The following is a 20,921-nucleotide window of genomic DNA, read 5'->3' on the forward strand; positions in this document are numbered from 1 at the left end:
AAAAAAATATTTACTCAGTTTGTTATTTATTTTCATATATATATATATATATTGGTCGGTTATTCTAGTACTTAAAGTTGCTATCATTGGACTAAATCCATGGTGGAGTTAAAAGTCAACCAGGCGCGAATTTGTACCGGACGTTTAGCTATGTCGCGACTAAATAACACCGCGTGTGCTGGATGATTACAACGTATGCCGCGGAGCGCCGAGATCAAACCAATTGGTTGATGCTTGGGAGATGAATAAAAATAAAATAAAGGGGATAAAGGATAAATATAAGTGTGGAATAAGAAGGAATAAGTTGTGGTATGACGGTGTGGTAGTTTGAACAGTGGTGATTCTGGTGGTGTGTGTGGCGTGGGTGGAGCACGGACTGGACCGTGGACTCCTCGAGGGCAGAATTATCATACCCACACACCGACACCGCGGTCTGATCTAATCACACTGGCATATACATTAAATAAGCGCTCTCTACTTGGGACCCTATGGGGCATGATGCTGCCCAGCCAGAGACGCAACCAGTATATCTATATAGCCAGCGTAATAAAGGAGAGGGAGTGAGAAAGATATCCAGGTAATGAACTGAGAGGAAGAGAGATGGGAGGATTGTTTTCAGCTGGAACTCGAGTATAAATTGGCCAATTATTCGGAAATAAGGTAATTATATAAGAAGGGGAGTGATGATCGATACCGGGGAAAAGAGAGAAGAGAACCCGAGATACTGAGCAAGGTGAGGCCGGGAGTGAGACTGAGTTGAGGATAACCACTGACCAGGTGAGGCAAGGAGGGTAAGAAATCGAAGAGAGAAATCAAAAGCGATTATCTGCCTATGAACCAGCCAGAAATCGCTGGGCATAAAGATGACGAGTCCAAGAGAGAAGGAGTTGCTGAGACAGTGAGAGTGAGAGGGAATGGAAAATCGCTTGGCGTCTCACCCTGAGGAGGTGCCGGACCACGAGATTTTTATGCACGCTATGATGCAATGGGTTGAGCTCGATAGACCATCACGGCAGATGTTACTTTCGTTGGAAGGACTGACTAAACGCCCGAGAAATTAACCAATGAGTAATGACTCGCGTTGTTGATACCAAGATGAAGATGAAGGGAACATTTGCCGGTTTCGATCGTGATCCGTCGCTCTCTCACTCTGTCTCGGCGAACGGTGATCGAATTATTGGTACTGGAGCTGAGGGAGAGAAGAAATTATCGAAGATGATTGCGAGGAGCAGGTGTCTTATGGACAGATCGATTTGAGACTAGTCTTGCTCTGGATATAAGTGATTTGTAAATGCGGTGTATTGGGCACCGGGCGATAATTATTTCATTTTTAAATTTATTTATTTAAAATCATCAGGATTATCATGATCATTATTACGAATGGAAAAATCTGGCAGGTCTTGACGAGATGATGAAAATAAAGGGTAATGTTGAACCGCGAGTATGAATAATTGAACTTGACACTGGAGTTATCACCAGACCGTGACGAAGGAGTTTTGAGTTGTAGGAACGAATGGATGCAGCAAGAGTAGAGTTTAGAAGATGTAAAAGTTAAGTAAAGGTATAAAACTATTGGTATCTTGAGAAAAGAAGCGAGAGGGATTAAGCTGAAGCCATTAAGGGCTGCGTGGTGGCCTGAGGCCGGAATTAGCATACTCTCCAAGTGACTCCACCTCCGCTGGAACGATCCCAATGCCCAAGGAATATAACTTAAGTTCAAGCGGATATTATGCCACCATTCTTACCTCCATAATGTGCGCTTAACCACAGGTAGGGACAGGGGGTTGATGCCCAGCGTGAGGGAGAGGAGTAAACCAAAGGTCGAGCTGGACGAGAAGGATGAGGAATCGGATCTCCGAGAGGTTCCTACAAGAAACCATCGTCTCGAGAGCAACCGGGGCACGGGGGACGGGGACGGGGGAAATGAAAGAGGATATGAAGCCCCGAGCACTCGCCTTGCAGTACTATCGGCTTGATCACTTTTAATTATAATTATATGCAGTCCCGGATCCGATAAAAATCGGGAGAAAGAATCGAACCAAAAGAGGCCCTAAGAATAATCCCGAACAAGACGCAACGAGTCCCACCCAAGCGCGTGCCGTTGACGCCCTAAATTTTAGATAAACTTTTGCCGCTCTTAGCTCTACGCCTCATTTTTTCGTGTCTCTGCTCTCTGCATTGTTTACAACTCGGTATTATATTTAATCGACGCAGTGGTCAATTGAAAATAATAAACTTCAAAAGAATCTCATGAAACGACTACTTTTCAGACGGACGAATTATTTAAGCGTTCAAATTTGATATTGTTCCGGCAGTTGGGAAATTTGATATGTCAAATATTAGCTTTATTCATATGCACATTACATCGCGGTAAATAAATTTCTAAATCATCGTGTAATGACCTCAAAGTGTGACGTGGAATCACTGTCGGCATCTAATGCTATGTAAGGAAGAGGCTTCAACCTCGAGAGAAGTAAATGAGAATAAAAAGATCCGCACGATCCTGAATAAGTATAAATTGAAGATATCTCAGCTAAGTCAACGTTATGTTACAGCGGTTTATCTATATATATTTATAGTATTATTCAGAGTTGTTGGCTAGTGAAGAAAAGCGATTCCGATTAACCTGGCGCCAGAGGCCTCGATGCGATGCTAAGGCTGATAATTGGTTCTTGCATACCCAAACCGTGAAGCTAGTTGAAGAAGATGTGCTCGCTTATTCGACCAACACCACGTCCAATAATATTATTAACCCACAGCCATTTATATATCGTAGCAACAAAACTATACATAATTATCATCATTAATATCAGTTACACGTGATTTGAGTGATCTGGTTTACTTTTAAATTTTCATTTGAAATTACACTTAATAACATCCACTTAACAATATACATATATAAATATATGTATAAATTTTTTCCTCATACTTTTTATGATATTATTTAGAACATTATAATGAATCTAATTAATACAATGTTGAGACTTAAAGTTTTTTTTACGAGTCCGGTTGTAGCGTTTTATCGCCAATTAAAGTTTGCGAGCATAATATTTTTTTGCTCTCAACGGAGAAAGAGTTTAAGTGCAAGCAGGATGAAATAATGTTGCGAAAATACGTGCCGAGGAGGAGTTATTGGAGTGAGTTTAAAACAAAGAACGAGAAAGCCAGTTATATTACATTATATTATGTTATATTATATTATATGTATATATAAGATGAAGAGACTGAGAGGAATGTGTGTTCATCCGACGCTTTGACGCTATAGAAGGAACTGACGTTGCCGACATCGCATTTATGTATTTCCCGGCCATAAGGACACTCACAAGTACACATAATAATACTTTGAGTTTCTTTTACTTTGTAGCCATGTTCATTACCGCGGGTTTTTACAAAACTTTTATATGTCTGCGTTATTAAAAGTTCGTCATATCGATACTGCCATTCTAATATGCCTTATCCCACATTTGATAAATTTTTCAGGAGACGATAAAAACGTTTCACGGTCGGCAAAACAAAATTATTTGTAATTTGTTTACATTGGTATAACCTATAAATTTATTTTCATGTTTTTCATAAAATACAGGCATTTGTAGTGAATAAATAATTTTGAATTGTATGCCGTAAGAAGAGTCAAAAATTATGCATAATTACCTTCTTATTAATGTCGTTAATTCCTTGCTTAAAATTAACTTGAAATTGAAAATGTTAAGCGTAACTGAACCTATATGAATGTGGGATACGACATATTAGAATGGCGCGAAATTCTGCGTGTGGGATACGACGTATTAGAATATTTATTTAAAAATACTAAATAAACAATTTGACCTCTAAAATTTTTACATAACCCGAGTCGAAATTTAAATCGTAGATTGAACGAAAAAGGCATTGAAAACGTAAATTCAACCTTTGAAGACGTAAATAGTCGTAAATGTATTTGAGACGTATAGCTGACGTACGAAAACGTAAATAAAACTTGCGTGATCATAAATCGTAGATACAACCTTTAAAAACTGGCAATAAAACAATTAAACTATATCAAAAATATTTTTTGTCTACAAGCTTCTAGGTAGTCTGTAAGACCCAAAAAAGCTCGAGAAACTGGGCATCAGTGGAATGATCTCCAGCAAAGCCCAAAATATTTTTCTACAACTGCTAAGAATTTTGATTTCTTGTCTTCTAGCTGCTAGACATGTCTTTTGGCAATTAAATGTTTGCGACATAACTTAATTGTTTTATTGCAAGTTTTGAAAGGTTGTATCTACGATTTACGATTACGCAAGTCATTTACTTTTTCGTACGTCAACTACGTCTAAAATGCGTTTTACAACTATTTACGTTTTCAACGTCTAGTACGTTCAATCTGCGTTTTAAATTTTGACACGGGAAGCTGCACATCGTTACAATGATTCCATTTTTCAAAAAAAGTGAAAATGTCAAATTTTGTGGGATACGCCCTAATAGAATGGCAGTATCGATATATAATAGAGGAAATAAAACGAGAGGTTAAAAACTTAAGCAAGTTATCATTAGCGAAAACGCGCGCCATCTAGTTTTAAAAAACAAAATGATGTCGTTCGCGTGTAAAGTGGATTTCCCATGACAAACGAGACGGCAATTGAATACCCACTTTGCCGCAGATAATTTTCGAACTGGAATTTATTATTATCATTTAAATTGAAAAATGAAAAAAATTAAATGTGCAGAAATAAGAAGTAATAATTAAAAAAAAGTAAATGTACATTAAGTCACGAGCTAAGTTTATATAATTTTATATGAGCCAATAAAAAAAAAAAACCGCGGCAACTCTCACTAAAACTTTTTTAATAACAACATTCTTCGTGTATCCCTTTGGCATAAATTACCCGTGGTGATATTCTCGCGTCGTTATGTGCTGCTGCACGTTCCACCGCGGATAATCGTTGTTCCCTTGCAAATAAAAAATTCCCCCTAATAAAAATAAGAAACAAACTAAGAGTAACAATAATAAAAAAATGGGAAAAAAAAAATGATGACGAATAAAAAAAATAAATAAATAATAAAATACAAATTACAAATAGAGGCATGCCCTCATGCGCGATATATACCAGTATGGCGTTTCGATCTCCACACTTTCTTCGGCTCTCCCTACTAATCGAACAGACCATCCGATATTCCATCGTGGAATTGATTTCCTCCTCATCTGAATATAATTTTCCTCGGACGCGATCTCGCCACGGTAGAAAAAGATCCATAATAATAACAATAACATTAAATAAAAATAAATAAATAAAGACAGTAAAGGAGAAATAATATACATGTAATGATGGAGTTATGCCGTAACACCTTCCAGGCATATCGAAACCTGGCCAATGTTTTGTTGGTGTAGAACTGGACGAACAGAACATTAAAATAAAATAATAAATCCGAAGACTATGAACAGAATTGTTTATAGTCGAGCTCTAGTCTTAATACTCGGCCAGGACTAATCTAGTCCACTATGCTAACGGGCATGACCATTTTGTAGCTGATATTGAATAAAATAAATAGATATTGGGACCAAGACGCGAGATGATGGAGCTAGATCGTGGCTACGGTCGTAGTTCGCAGTGATACATTTAATGCTGATATTTATAGTGATTGTTATTATTATTATTATTATACTAATACACCAGGCGCGATTTGCAACAGACAAAATGATGAACAAGACGGTATTAAAAATAAATAAAACAACTAAAATGAGAATGGTGTACATAAAAGAGCAGATGACGAGGTAAGGGGGAGTGAAATAAATCAGATGGGGTATTCCCAATCATTTCGATGATTGCCGTTCGAACAATTCCTCAAGTTCCCCTCACTCTTTACTCCTCAACATCAGCATCAACATCAATATCTACATCTACATCTACATCTATACACTTTCTTACTCTTCTCTTTTCTTCTCTTCTCTTCTCTTCTCTTCTGAGCAGAGAAGTAACTAAAGAGGGACGGTTCTTATTTTCTTTCACCCGCACAATCGATACCGAGAATATGCATTCGTGCACGAGTATTGTAAATGCTGGGGATAAAATAAAAAAAATGAATTTATGCATAAGAATTTATAGAGTAAGGCAAATCAAAATCAATTTTGTTTCTTTAATATGCCTCACATTACCTCGTTCACTTCTCGAGCAGATATAAAAATTTATTTGTCTTTGTCTTTTTATTCCTATTTGTTTTAAATTTTTTAGTGTTTGCTCAGTTTGTAGACAAGCAATTTATTTCATGGATGAGTTTACAATTGTATAAGGTTCTTTATTATTTTTTTTAACGAATAATGTTATGCGAAAAGGTGAGAAGATGAATAGAAGGAGTGATGGCCGAGAGGGAGAGGATACTCGAGAAATGAGAATGATGAAATTGTCGAGTAATCAAAGTTTTCTCACTTTAACGAAAGCTGTATGTTAAATCACGGTGATGAGGTTCAAGTTATATATCTTGGTGGTATATATATATATATATATATATATATGTACTCATCTTGTATAAGTATAATGGCAAATGTTGGACGTGCGGACGTATATAAGGATGCAGATAGTTAAGAGAATGAAGAAGGCGCGGGTGAGGGACTGAAATGAGGAATGAGAAGCGAATTATGAGGACCTACAAGTATTATATATATATATATATGTATGTATATATATAGAAACGACGAGCACGAAAACTCGAAGCAACATTGGCAGCAGTTTGAAATACACTCGACTGAATTATGAACCGTAAAAACTCCCAGTCCGAGTAACTTACGATACTTATAACCGTAGTAGTGACCGTACAGTAAAACCGTATTCACCCTCAACTCGCGTCTCGCGTTGCTAAAGCTACAGGGTTATTATCGTGCGTGGCTCGGTGTGGTCTGCGGTCCAAACGCCTCGATGAATGTGTAGAGCCTTCGCATCCGCGAGTTACCATCTGGCTGAATAAAAATTATAAAATAAATAATAATAATGTTTTTTTTTTATTTTTGAACAGAAAAAATCGACACACTGTGTTATGTGGAGTCTTTTCTCTCTGTACTATGTATTACGGGCAGTTTTATTTTTTTCGTACCTCCGGTTACTAACATCGTAGTGGCAATCGACAGAGTGCCGAGCTCTCGTTAACGCCAGACCGTTTTTAAAATGAACGCCAGGGTATTGCGATAAATTACGCCTGCTCGTGACCTTCGGCTCGCGGGTCGTAACCAAGTTAACTATTTAAGTCAACAGTATACATAACATTTATATATGTATATATATATACATACAAACTTGTAAATATTTGTGGTAATTTAGTTTATAAAAATAATAAAAATTTATAAATTCCTAAAGAGCTTCGAAAATTATTTGGGTTAAAAAGTTGTAGGGTTTAATTTTAGAGTATGAAAAAATTTACACAACTGCTATATATATTGGTTTGGATGTATGTTAAGGTAAAGACAAAAGTTTGAAGTTTTAACGTCAGCCATTCACTTAGCATTAGTAATCGTGCGCACGCGCGAATCATCGAGAGTCACAGGAGGACGCACCTGTGATACGCAAACCCCAGTTGAGCAGAAATCAACTGAATATATATACATATATATATAAACACCTGGTTTTTTTCTCATACCTCCCGCGAAGCACTTTACTTCCTTCATCCCCCAGGCATGCAACCGCCACCGTTACCTTTCACGATCGACAACGAGCCTAGTCCTTGCTATGATATATCTATATCTATACATATACACACATATATATGTATATATACACATCCACATATGATGTATGCGTAATGTATAAATCTCGCATTTCGACTTCTCTCAACGTAACTTAAAATTTCATGAGAGTCTGAGCACTTTCCAGCATCTTCAAAAGTTCATAGATGTTATGTGTAAAGTTAAAGGCCACGACGTGCAATATTATATTATTCTCAAAGTTTAATCGATAAAAACATTAAATTTCTTCAGTTATTTAAATTAAGTGTTTGTTTTTATCCAACGATAAATTGTTGAATTTAAACTATACGGTAAATTGCTAAGGAGATTTTCTGTTAACAAAGAGTGGGAAGTAACAGCAAAATAATTTTGTTTAAGCTATGGTTGAGTTTCGCATTTTCAACACAATGCCAGATTTTTTGTTGACTTCAGTAGAATGATTCATTAATTTTATTAATTTTTTTATGCAAAAATGTAGGGGAAGATGGGGCAGAGTGGGCCCCTCAAAATTTTCTATACGTCAATTAATTCGGACGGATAATAAGCTTATCAAAATTTCTTATATAATGAGGGCTAAAATAGACCATCAAAACTGTTCATTAAATATAATTTATTACGAAAGTTAAAGAGAATAAAATTACATTGAAAAGTTATATCACAGCAGACTATTAAAATGATTTTTTTATCCCGGGTCAAAAATAAAACTTGATTTAGACTTGGTTTACTAAGTCGAAATTTGAAGCCGTTTTTCACAAGACAAACTCGACTTTTTTTACAGAGGTATGAAATATATTAAGTTTTCGCCTTGTTTTAGACTTAACTGGCTTACTTAGTCACGATTTAAGGCGAAAAAGTCTAAATCAAGTCGACACTGACTTGATGTAGACTTATTCGACTTAAATTATAAGTCCAAAAAGTCAGAACTAAGGTGAAATAATTTTTATATATTAAGGCAAAAGTGAGGCGAATAAATGACTTTTTTTCGACTTGGATTAGCAAGTCAAAAGTAAGATGAATGACTATTGTGCTAGAAGTAAAGACGAATAAGTTGAAACTAAGATGAAAAAAGTTCAAAAAGTTGAAAAAAATTAAATTTAAGTCGAAAAAGTCGAGATCTTATCAAAAAATCGTCGGCAAATCGATAACTTCAAAAGAAAATAAGGAGAAGCGAGCCTGAATCAAGTTTTATTTTTGACCCGGGATGTTATTAAAATATAATTATTTTATGGTTATTTGGCAGTATCACACGTGTAACTTTGCACAACTTTGTTGTGAACACCGACACATGAATCATGGGCCCAATTTTTACATTGGCTACATTGAATCCATGGCTCTAAAGATTCTGAGTATAATTTGCCACAAAAAATACAAGCCGTATCATCCACCCATTGTTTTGATTTGTTTTTTCCTTTACCCTTTCTTTCATAATTAATTGTTAAAATAAAATAAACCATAAAAAATATCAGATCCAAAATTTTTTAGGAGGGCCCACTTTGCCCCTAATTTTCGATTTTTCAATTTTAATGGACGCAGCATAATGAAGTGAAAATAAGTATCAAGGGTCTAAAAAAAAGTAAATGTGTTAAAAAAATTAATGAAACTATAATTATATTCCTTAAGGGGCCCACTCTGCCCTCCCCTATATATAAAATAGCATGAGATAAAAAAAACTAAGAGATGCCTGTTACACATTTCGATTATTCAAGATCGGCAGTACCCTCCCTGGACATTCGGAATGGCCGCGCTCTAAGAAGTAGTACCCAGAAATACCGGTCACAGCCAATGATAATTCATGGTGAATTCAATTTGAATAATTCCACCGCGTGCGGTTTATACTCTCCACCATCGGCATTCCCCGCGAGTACCAGCACGCCTTATTATCTCACGTATCCAGCAGAAGAAGAACCTGGACCAGCAGTAGCAGCACCAGCAATTCCAACAAAGCTACTCACCTACTCGATATCCATTCTATCATATCAATACCAATATACCAGCCTATATGTATCCCATCGGCCGCGCATATTTTCTCAGCACATTTTCCATTATATTTCTGCATTATGTATAGCAATATATATTTTTACAATCATCAACTCCACTTATTCTTTTGTCTTTTATATATATTCACCCCCTCCTCCTTCCTCCACCCACCCCGTGTTATTCGTTTCATCGCAGCAAATATATTTAAATAATATCTCTTTGTTTTATCCTGATGGCCGGCTCTTAACGCCAAGGCAATTCCCATTTTGCGATCATTATTTGATCCAGCATAAAAATATTCTTCGGCAGGTATTTCTTAAAGCACACGTCTTGTTCTTTCTTATCTTTTTATTATTCTTACTGAGGTATGCGCCATATTGAGGAAGGTATGCGCCTCGTCATGCCAAGATTAAAGATCTTCTTCAACTAAAACTTGTCAGTTCTTCTCGATTCTCAAGCCCATCTTACTTCCTTTAACCGTAACCTCTTATCGTCGTCTTTATGGACACAAGTCCGCTGACATCACTCAGATCATCAGCAGCAGCAGTGTCGCGAGTCCAGGGGTGGAGGAATATTTTTAATAAAAAATCTTATCGCCTCGATTGATACCTCCGGTTGCCGATCTTGACATAAATTTATACCTTCTTTAGTTCATTTATTCTCTACTTACAAGTACAATAACTTACTTGGCAAATATATAAGGCGTACTTTGAACGACCTTTTTTTTTTGTACAGTCAATTATGCCAAGTGTTTGTTATTTATTTATTTATTTTTGGTTTTGTTTACTCAGATTTTGTTTTTTCCGAACTTGTTATTGATAATAAAAGAAACAAATACAAGTTTGTTAGCGATCGGCGCGATATTTGGAGAGTACACGTAATAGAAACCCGGATGTCAAATTGCGCCTGTCCCTATATATTTTCAAATTTAAAAAAAAAAAAATATATATATATATACAGTATATTTCAAGTTGTAAAAGAAAACTAAGTTGCTTCAAGGGGTTACTCTTGTCATGCGTTGCCTTTCGTGAAATACGTGATCGACATAAAGAAATAATCAGAGTCAACATATCCCACTAGGAATTCTTCCCGTGAAAAACCGCGTAAATGCTTCATGCATAAAATATATATGTATGTACATATATTTATACAGATATATATACATATATATCAATAGTATTTATGTGGATGTATTATATTATACACGGCTAATATATATGTTTGCAAAATGTATTGTGTGCGTGTGTGTGAATTTTTTTTCTACTTCTGGGATTTCACAAATCATTCGGTTCATATATACACAGCCCACCCTCTCAATTCTCAATTCTATTTTAGTAACGATACCTCGGAGGACATGTGTTCCACTTGGTGTGTGCGGGGACGATGAGAATGAGTAAGAAATAAGAAAAGAAGAAACAAGTCAGGCAATTGGCGATTATCGATTACCTGTCGCGGGAATTCAACGAGGGCTAACTTGATGCGCGCGACCCCGAAACGAGCTGTATGTATAAGTAGCCTTTAAAAAACATTTTTTATTGTATATATACACATATATATGTATAGATGTGACGCTTTGTTCGGTAAAATCCTCAGTTTTCGAGCGTTGGTGCGACGCTTTTTATTGAAAATTACAGGGGATGCTTTTTCGTCCGGACTAAATATTTGAAATTTAAAATTTTCGCTCCGACTTTTGGTCACTTGAAATTCTTTCAGATGAAACTATTTTTAAAAAATATCAATAACCGGCCAATGGTTTGCCAACTTTTTATCACCATTTCCAGTAATGAAAAAAAAAAAGTAATGAATAATTTTCGGGGTCAACGAACCTCGACATTAATAATAAAATTAAAGAAAGCATTTTTTTTTTTAATAAAGCAAAAGTTCCGTGGTCTCAAAGTCTCTTGTCTGATTCGTGATTCAGTTAGACTTTGAGGTTTGAGGTCGAGCAATCGTCATTATGTCGCCCTAGCATCGGCGCCGTCGAAGCCGCTGCGTCGAATGCAACGCATCAGGAGAAGCCACGAGAGTTGAAGAGCAAAATAAAAATAAATTAAAAAAATATAAAAAAATAAACCAGTGGCAGTGGTGAACTAGGGAGAGAGTGAAGGAGCCGTTGCGTGGAGAATGAAAAAAAGTTTAAAAATAAAGGTAGTGAGGGACAAAAACGAGGCATTAGCGCTGTCGAGCTACCGTGTGGCGTTGGTACTTTAACTCACTCTCGGCCTACTCAGGGCTTCTTATTCGACCGCCTGCTGGTGCTGCTGTTCGCTGATGTCCACTTCTACTTACCAAATTAACATTATTACGACGCTCTCTCGCAATCAGTCTACCAGGGATATAATCAATGTACAACCGAGTCTTAGCAGTAATTTAAGAATGAATAAAAAAATTTAATAATAAAAATATAAAATTAAACTACTTCAATCTTCATTTCTCGAGTCTCAGGTCCCGGCCCTCAACTCTCGGTCCATTATTACCAGCATTGAAATTAACCTTAATCATTTACGTTAAATTTATTGGAGGTCACTCAAATAATTAAATTACACATCATCCAGTCACCAAAGACGTTTTACCGAATGAAAAACTGATTAATTATTAAATTTAAGGCAACCAATTCAAGCGATCCAAGCACGTGATATTATATTTTAAAACCGATAAGAACAAATAAATGCATACGTATAAAATATCGACGAACAAGTCAATAATAAATCGAGTTTGCGATGAACAAAGTGCGAAGAGTGTTGAGTATAAGATCCAATATATAGAAGATAAGTACGCGCACTTGGATGAGGATCATGACAAGAGACTCAATATATTCATATATATTATGTATATATTGAAATATATTTATAAAAAATAAAAAAGGGGCTGTAAAGTTGAAGTAAAGGCTGGACTTTTACGTCCTGCGAGGATTAAGTAAGACTAGACTGCAGTAAACTCTTACTGTCGTTACTTACACTACTCATCTTACGCGTTTTTCATTCAAGTGTGTACTCTTTAATACAAAAACTCTGCACGACATCACTAATATATCACGAGCTGACGTGTAAACACGCGTTGAAAAATAATATTTTAAAAGTTTGAGGCAGGTAATTACTGCAGAGACAATAGAAGAGGCTAATTCTGGGGTGAAATAGTCTTTGGAGTCCATTGTAAAAAATTAGAGACGAGAATGCGGAGTAAATCCGGATTGAAAATCTGCTTTGAAGTGAAATTAACTTCTAAATGAAGTTTATTTTAATATTAAAACTCCGAATCGGAGTGAATGCAGTTTGAAATAAAATCCAGATCACTCCGAAATCACTCAGCTGGAAAAGCAAATTCTCTATTTACTCCGTATGCAGAGTAATTTTTTTTTACTCCGGAACTCCGAGTAACGAAGTGAATTTGGAGTGAATTAAAATTCGCAATCACTCCGAATTTACTTCGAATTTTTTACAGTGAAGACAAAAAGTAAATTTTTGAAAATAAAATTCAGTGAATTTTCTCTGTAATCAGAAAAAAGTTTAACACTGAGTATATAAGTATGTGAGCGACTAAAAAATATAAGAATAATTTAAGTGAGAAAAGTTTTAGCTGGTAGGAAAAAAGCACGTTCAGCTGCCCTTAAATTTTATCCTCTCGAAAGTCGTCGATACGAATGAACAATTTGACGAATCTCCGGGTCGAGTTGGATCGGGCGTTGGATCGGATTCAAAATAGGACACATTTTGTCGCACGATATACGAGGATGGAGTGTGCACGCTTGAGCGACTCGCTCTGATGATATTCGCGAGGGAGGAGGGCAGAGGGTAGAGCCGAGTGTGTGGAATATAATGTATGTAATAGCGATGTGAAGGAAGGAGGAGTAAAGTGAGGAGGGAGGGAGCAAACGCTAGAAAAGTAGGAGAGATGACTAAGAGAGTGCCTCCTTTGTACCTTTGAACTCGTTTCCGCAGACGGTTTTATTTTTTTTTCTTTTTTATAACGAAAACGCTTCTTTTGAAGTGGAAAAGTTTTTGGCGAGAAGAAAGAAAACTACAAGAAGATGACTCCCGGGCAGGTTTTATTTAGTTGGACCGCTTTTTCTTTATTCCTTTTCCTACTCTTTTGCCTGGACGCAATTACAGGACTCGCATTTACAATTTTCATAATTAATATGCTTACAGTTCATTCAAGAGTCATCTAAATAAATGTAAATCTTAAAATCTTTTCTAATCTATTTGATATTTGGCAAAAAATAGAATTTTTTTTTTTAAAGCCCGCAGGCATCCCAATTTTTATATTTAAGACTTTTTCACCCTTTAATAATCACTGCAGATTAAGAGAAAAATTTACACAATACAACCAAATTAGTCTGAGTTTAAAAAAATATTCAGAGTTTTTAAAATATTTCACACTGTAAAAAAATTGTTTGAATTTTCAAAGATTGTATATAACGCAATAAACACATACATTTGTGCTTGAAATTTCATTACTAATTTCATATAGAATTTAAAATACACGTTTTTGAATTTTAAAATTAACACTTTGGATTTTCAAATACTTTTTTTTTAATTTTAAAATAAGTATTATGAAATTTCAAATAGAATTTTTAAAATTCAATATAGTTTTAGAATTTTCAATACTTATTGCTTTGAAAATTTAAAAATCAAGTATAAATTTTAAGTACGTTTATTACAATTCATATTTATTTTCTTAATTTTGAATACCAGCTTGATTATTAAATTACGTATATTCAATTTAAAGCTTTTTTCATTGAAAATACATTCCAAATATCTACTTATGAAAATTCAATTCCTTTTGTATTGTAATTTTCAAATTATTTTTAACAGTGCAATACTCAAATATATTTTATCAATAACTCGATGCTAATTTTCCGCTATCATTTATTAATTATAAATAAATATAACACCTATAAGTAATATAAAAATTTAATTTGAATAATTATTTTAAACAACTGCCCTCTCAACCCCAGTCGACTTTATTTTATGCAAGACTTTATGATAAGGTATTTAGAATTTCCAGTATATAAAATAGTAGGATCGATATATGCAGAGAGTCGATGACTCCCCTGAGACATGATGAGAAATTTTATTCATCAACTGCGTTCTAAGCTCTTACACTCGCGATCCGGGTCTCGTAGGCGCGGATCGTCCCCCCAAGAGAGACGAGAAGACGAATATGCGGGTGCTGAGCGAGAGGACCGAGAAACCCAACAGTATAGGTATAGGTATCGGTATATATTATATAGTAATATACTAATACTAATACTAAGACGTGGGTGAAGTTTAAAAAAGGAGAGGTGTCGCGGTGTCAGCGACAGTGAAAAATTCGCCAATTAAAAAAATCTCATTTCTTCGGGTAACGAGGGGTGCCGCGCAATTAACGTCAAGGCCGAAAATGATTTATAAGCGGGCGGGTGTTTGGCGTATGCTCGCCCTGGGGTAGCTTATCATAAATTAATGAATTATCAGAACCTATATAGTATAGACTCCAGCCCCGCGGGTAATGCTAAAATAAAATATAAAAAACCTCCCGTTACTATATACTCCACGCGGTATATAAAAAATATATATGTATATGTATATATATTTTAAAAGATTCGAGTCGCAGAACCATCAATATAGACCGTCAAATATTCATAAACGAGGCTGGTGTTATGTGTAGACCGAGGTGTTAACAGCGACGGATCTCAGTACCTTGTTAACGTAATTTGAATTTATAAAATATTTAAACGGATAAAAGTTTGTGTACGCGATGCTCATCGAGTATCAGAGCCATAGAATAATGATAATAATAATTATGATGATAATGATGATAAAGATACTTAAAAACAAGTATTGAAGAGTACTTACAAAATGCACAATGTATGTACTCGCCGGGTATTTATTAATTTTTTTTGGTCATTCACTCGTCAAACGACCTCGAACACGTCACACCAATGGACGAGGTACTGCATGGAGTCAGTGGAGACTGTAGAGCGAGATCAGAGCAGAGCAAAGAATAATGGCAGTGTAGTGGAGACTGGATCTGTTGGGATAAAGTATATAAGGAATAATATTATTTATCAAGGTTGGAGATAAATAAAAGCACACATGCCAAACCCGGTGACTTTTGTTTAATCACCGATGTCTCGAATGTATATTAGTCGTGAGCTACAAGTTTAAGTTGAGGAAATTGGTATTGGTGGAGGCATTGCTCGGTGGGTATTTATTGTTGCGCTGTGCTGTTATGTTCCCTGGGTTAAAGTGTGTTATGGGTGTGTTTTATTATGTTGAGAGCAAATGTTTTTGAGACCCTGAAACAGTACACGCCACTCTCAATCAATTTCACGGAGCCCGGACTGTTAATTACACAGTGAGACCGAGGCTGTAAGAACAACCATTGTCATGATTTTAAAACATTCGATGACTTTCATTACATGCTTTTAACACGATCGCTTGTTAAGACCCTCCTTGTAAAAAAATACACATATATATATATGTAATATAATTTAGTGTGTACGTGAAATTAAATGTAAAGCAATTGGTTTAACATAAAATTTTTAAATCTCGCGGCAATAAAACCCAAGCTTTAATTTTAAATCGACAATTGTTAATTATAATTACGTTATCAAATTAATCAGTCATCTATTATCTAAAATAAAACAAATAAATAATTACCATTGCTAAAATTACTCATCATTTTTTTCCAGACGCTTTAATTACAGGGCAGGAGGTTGTGAAAAATTTTAATTCCAAACTTTTAAAATAAATAAACTCGAGTACTTTTTTTTATTTAATTCGAATTTGAATTAATTACTACGCGTAAAGTGAGCTAATTATAATTTTTTGAGACAATTAAAGTGAGTAATTAACGCGATAATTATCGGGAGTGAGCTGGATGTGTTCCTGCTGCAGCCGGGACGCCAATGACGCTGTGGTGGCGCTGGTGCAGAAGCCCGCGAACTTGAAAAAAATTCAAACTGCTCCGAGTTGTCTACATTATCGATTGCCTGAGTTTAAATATTTCCGCTCCAGTCCGCGTGAGCGCGCCACTGAGGCAACATGGCCACGTGCTGGAGTGTTTACATATTTCGTAACATTATATTAAAAAACATAAGTGAATAATTAGAAAAACCCAATACGGAAGACGACCGCGGTAACTTGTAGTAATTATCGGTACTCTACTCTGACGTAGTGACGTAAATACGTGCGATGTTGACGTGGCATTAAACAAGTTTCCAGTCTAATGTAATCCAGTGTAGACAGTAGAGTATAGAATGTATGTATTGAGTGTTTGTATTTACACTCGTGAATGTTAATTAATTAATCAGTTGAAAAATAAATTAGTCAGTAGTCAGTGGTTAAAAAAAAAATGACCTCGTGTCCAGCTCCGTCGTCTTCCGTGTCAACAGTCAGGCCTAGATGCAGTTGTCAAAGTCGCAACAATATTGACGACTGTTTCTCGACAGTACCAGGTGGTGTTGGTGCTACTGGATGTGTCATTAAAAATTATCAACCTCATGGAAACCTTGCTCGCATTTTATGGGAAAAACAAAAAGCCGATGAGCGACTGCGCGCATATGACAAAACAAGGGTATGTATATTTTATTTATTACCAACGTCAACATCATCAGTAATATTATTATTGTTATTATCAGTACTGTTATTATTATTTTTTTAAAAAAGGAACATTGCGCAATAAATGCGCGCAGGAATATCAAGAAAGTAAACTTACCGACAGAAATATTTTAAAAAATTATTTTTTATAAGTTAGGAGCGAATTTTATTTAACTTTGACAATTATTATTTAATTACACGGATTTTTAAATTCAAATTTGTATTCAGAAGCTGATTTTAAATTTTCTGAAAGCGTACTGTCAAAAGTCAGTGTTAAAATAATGATTCTGTAATTAGCAGACAATTAAAAATTTTTGGAATTTTTTTTCAACAATTTAATTAAAAAAAAAACAATCTAAAAATCTGCACGGGTAGAAAATTAAAAAAACTACGAGTGCAATTTTTTTAATATTTTTTTTTTTTTTAATATATCATTTAAAAAAAAAATTAAAAATTATTAGGCGTCGGCTAACTTCAGTGTATTTGAATGATACTGAAGTTAGCAGACGTCTAATAATTTTTGGATTTTTTTTAGACGATAAAACATTAAAAAAAAAATATTTGAAAAAATTGCACCTGTAGTTTTTTAAATTTTCTACATGTGCATATTTTTATATTATTTTTTTGCAATTGATTCATTAAAAAAAGAAAATTCAAAAATTTTTAAATATCTGCTAACTTCAGGATCATGTATTTGAAATAGATTCAGTTTCATGATCCTGAAGTTATCAGCAATTAAAAGTTTTTGATTTTTTTTTTCAACAAATCGATTACAAAAAAAAAATGCACATGTAGAAAATTAAAAAATCTATAGGTGCAATTTTTTTTTAATTTATAGTTTTAAAAAAAATCCAAAAATTATTAGACGTCGGCTAACTTTAGAATCAATCAGTTTTTCGTGAGAGTAAATTTTGTAGTAGATCCCGATCAATTAAATTTATTTAAACTCTAGCTAATGCTAGAAAAAATAGTAGCCGTCATCGGCGAATTTCGAAATCGTTCTTAGATTTAAATTAATCACCGACACGATGGCGGTAAAAAAATTTGTCTTCAAAAATGACGATTGGGTGTGAGTGTAATTGTAGCAGACATCAGATTGCAAATTTAAAATTATAAATAATTAAAAAAATAGTATTTATAAAAAATGCACTTATCAATTTTTAAATTTTGTAAATGCGCATTTTAAAAATTTTTTTTTTAATTATTTACTCTATTTATTTATAATTTTTAATTTTTCTGATGTCTGCAAAATTCACACTCATCGATTTGGTTTAAATAAAAAATAATTTACTTTACAAGTGTAAAAAAATTTAATTATTTTTTTTGATTGTCAGAGACAAGGTGACGTTTCTCCCGAAATTTAGTATGTTAATAAAATACACTGATTTATTAACAGTATTGAGTGTAATTTGTTATTTGTTAAGTACAGAAATTGATTCAAATGAGGCCGTGCTCAAGTTGGCGCCATGACTATTGGCGCGAATTTAATTGGCGCGGTATTTAATTGTAAGCGGCAATATATTTGTTCATATACACATATAGATATACGTATGTATATAAAATTAAAATACTTTGAAATGAGAGGGCCTGGTCAGAGTCTGGTGGGGGATAATGAAGAGCCGAGATAGTAAAGAAAAAAAAAATAAATAAAATGAAGAACCGAGATTGGCAATGTTCCATTGTGACGATATTACTATATAGATGTATAGATATATCAATTACTTGAGAGCATGATCGTCAAATGACTTGGTGATTATAGTTACTCGCTCGCTTTGTATAGCTAAGCGTCTGTGATGATGATATTATTAATTGGAACAATCAATTGTGAATTGACTCCATGAGTTATAATATGCTTCATTTTGCGCGTCTTGTATAATAATTATTATTACTATTATTGTTATTGAGGTCACGGTTGTATTATGTTACAGGGACGTATTAATTTATTTTTAATCTCTAATAATTAATATTAAATAATAATATATTGTATGTACAAATAACTATTCATATATTTTTAAAACAAAACTTATTCTTTCCCGTGTAAAAAAATTATTGTTCATAATTAATTTAAATAAAAATTTCATCTCGAAACTCAGATCGTGACACAAATATGACTTTCATCATGAATTTGTATCAAGAACTTAAATCACGTCAAAATTATGACTCAGTAAAATTTCAATCCAAGTGATCCGAAGTTCATTCACTAAATTAATTTTACAATCAAAACTGATTTACGTAAATCAAATCTATACTTGATAGAAGAAGTTTATTGGTAATTTCTGAATCGATAAATTTGACAAAAGGTTTAATTCAGTCAATTTTCTATCGAAGTCATCCCAAGTCCAATTCAAAGACGTAATAAATTAATTTTATAATTGGTACTGATTTACTAAACGAAAAATTGGAGTAAATTCATGATGAAAGTCATATTTGTGTCACGATCTGAGTTTCGTCATGAAATTCAGATCTAAATTCATTATGAACGAAAATTTTTTTTACAAGTTAATCAATAATTTAACAACTTAAATTATTTTTAACTGGCATCAGATGCACAAAAAAAAGATTTCTTGGCGCAAGAATTTTTTTCCCGCCCTAAGAAAAATTTTGTTTTCAATTTATAATGCAAAAAAATTAATTGGGGCAAGTAGAAATTTTTTTTTCCGTGCAGCTTAAGTTTGAGTCAATTTTTTCAAATGAATTTATTTTCATATTATTGTTTCGCGGTAAAAACAAAAAATTTGAATTTGAAAATAAATTATTTATTAAACTAAACCAAAACATAATAAGTTTTTAAAAAAGTGGATACAGACGTTAGTTAAATATTAAAATTTTTAACTGTCAGAATTATTTACGTCACTAAAAATTATTTAACAATAAAAATTTTCGAGTAAAATCATTAGAACTTATTACAAAAGTAATTACTAGTTACTCGTTTGAAGATTGTGGCTGGTATTTTTTTTCCTATTAAATCTTAATTATTTTTCTGTTTTATAACCGTCTGAGGCGAACGGAGATTGCCAGCTTACTTAAAGTTTATTAAATAAAGTAAAAAATGATTGGCGATCAGATAAGTTTTAAAAAATAACAATTTAAAACAGACTAATGGCTGGCAATTAGCACGTGCACTTATTGCGTGTAGTTTTAAGTAGCAAGTAGAATAATATTTTAGTTGGAGTGGCGTTGAGCAGCACTAAAATCCGGCACGAGAGTGTATATATGTATATATAAGGAATTCCATCTTGAGACCCATTGTGCCTATCGGCGATACATATGAGAGAGAAATGAACAAGTTGGGGTGTGGGGTAGGGTGGAGAGGGAGAGAGAGGGCCAATAATAATTAGTACAATTACCACGCAAGGCCAACCACTGCAGGCAATACCCCCCACCGACACTGCAGGCTTAACTCTCAGTTCTGCTCAAGATTCAAGTCTGTGTGCTCGGTAATTACGGATAATTACGTCCTCGATATTCCTGAAAACATCGCCCGCGCGCGGTGGCCTGCGTTCCTCTGGTTATTGAGCTTCTCCGTCTGGTTCTTTATTATCGGTTATCCTATCCCTGTCTCTGTCTCAGTCTCTTACTCTCTCGTTCGTTAACTTTGAGCCGAGACCTCCGAACCCGGGATGCTATTTTCTCACGTGAACGTTTATTCTTTCAGTTATTTATAATTACTGACC

The 20,921-nt window shown here is 34.4% G+C and overlaps 2 protein-coding genes and 1 long non-coding RNA gene across 3 annotated transcripts in view; 2 read left to right on the top strand and 1 right to left on the bottom strand.

The window, feature by feature from the left end:
* LOC130663991 (uncharacterized) overlaps positions 1–16,547 on the bottom strand; it is an 83,426-nt gene extending 66,879 nt beyond the window's left edge. Inside the window, exons 1-2 of the long non-coding RNA XR_008989280.1 lie at positions 16,309–16,547; positions 15,502–15,676 (exon numbers count right to left, since the gene is read on the bottom strand). This is a non-coding gene — a long non-coding RNA (uncharacterized LOC130663991). The remainder of the gene's footprint in view (positions 1–15,501; positions 15,677–16,308) is intronic.
* The window catches only part of LOC130663986 (COMM domain-containing protein 10), a 136,903-nt gene that overhangs the window by 68,439 nt on the left and 47,543 nt on the right, over positions 1–20,921 (top strand). The gene's annotated exons all lie outside the window — the stretch shown is intronic.
* Positions 16,674–20,921, top strand: part of LOC130663985 (protein-L-histidine N-pros-methyltransferase) — a 33,484-nt gene continuing 29,236 nt past the window's right edge. Inside the window, exon 1 of the mRNA XM_057463598.1 lies at positions 16,674–17,224. Within this exon, the coding sequence (XP_057319581.1) occupies positions 17,003–17,224 (222 nt within the window). The 5' untranslated portion in view covers positions 16,674–17,002. The remainder of the gene's footprint in view (positions 17,225–20,921) is intronic.

Source organism: Microplitis mediator, chromosome 2 (assembly GCF_029852145.1).
Source record: "Microplitis mediator isolate UGA2020A chromosome 2, iyMicMedi2.1, whole genome shotgun sequence".
Lineage (NCBI taxonomy): Eukaryota > Metazoa > Arthropoda > Insecta > Hymenoptera > Braconidae > Microplitis > Microplitis mediator.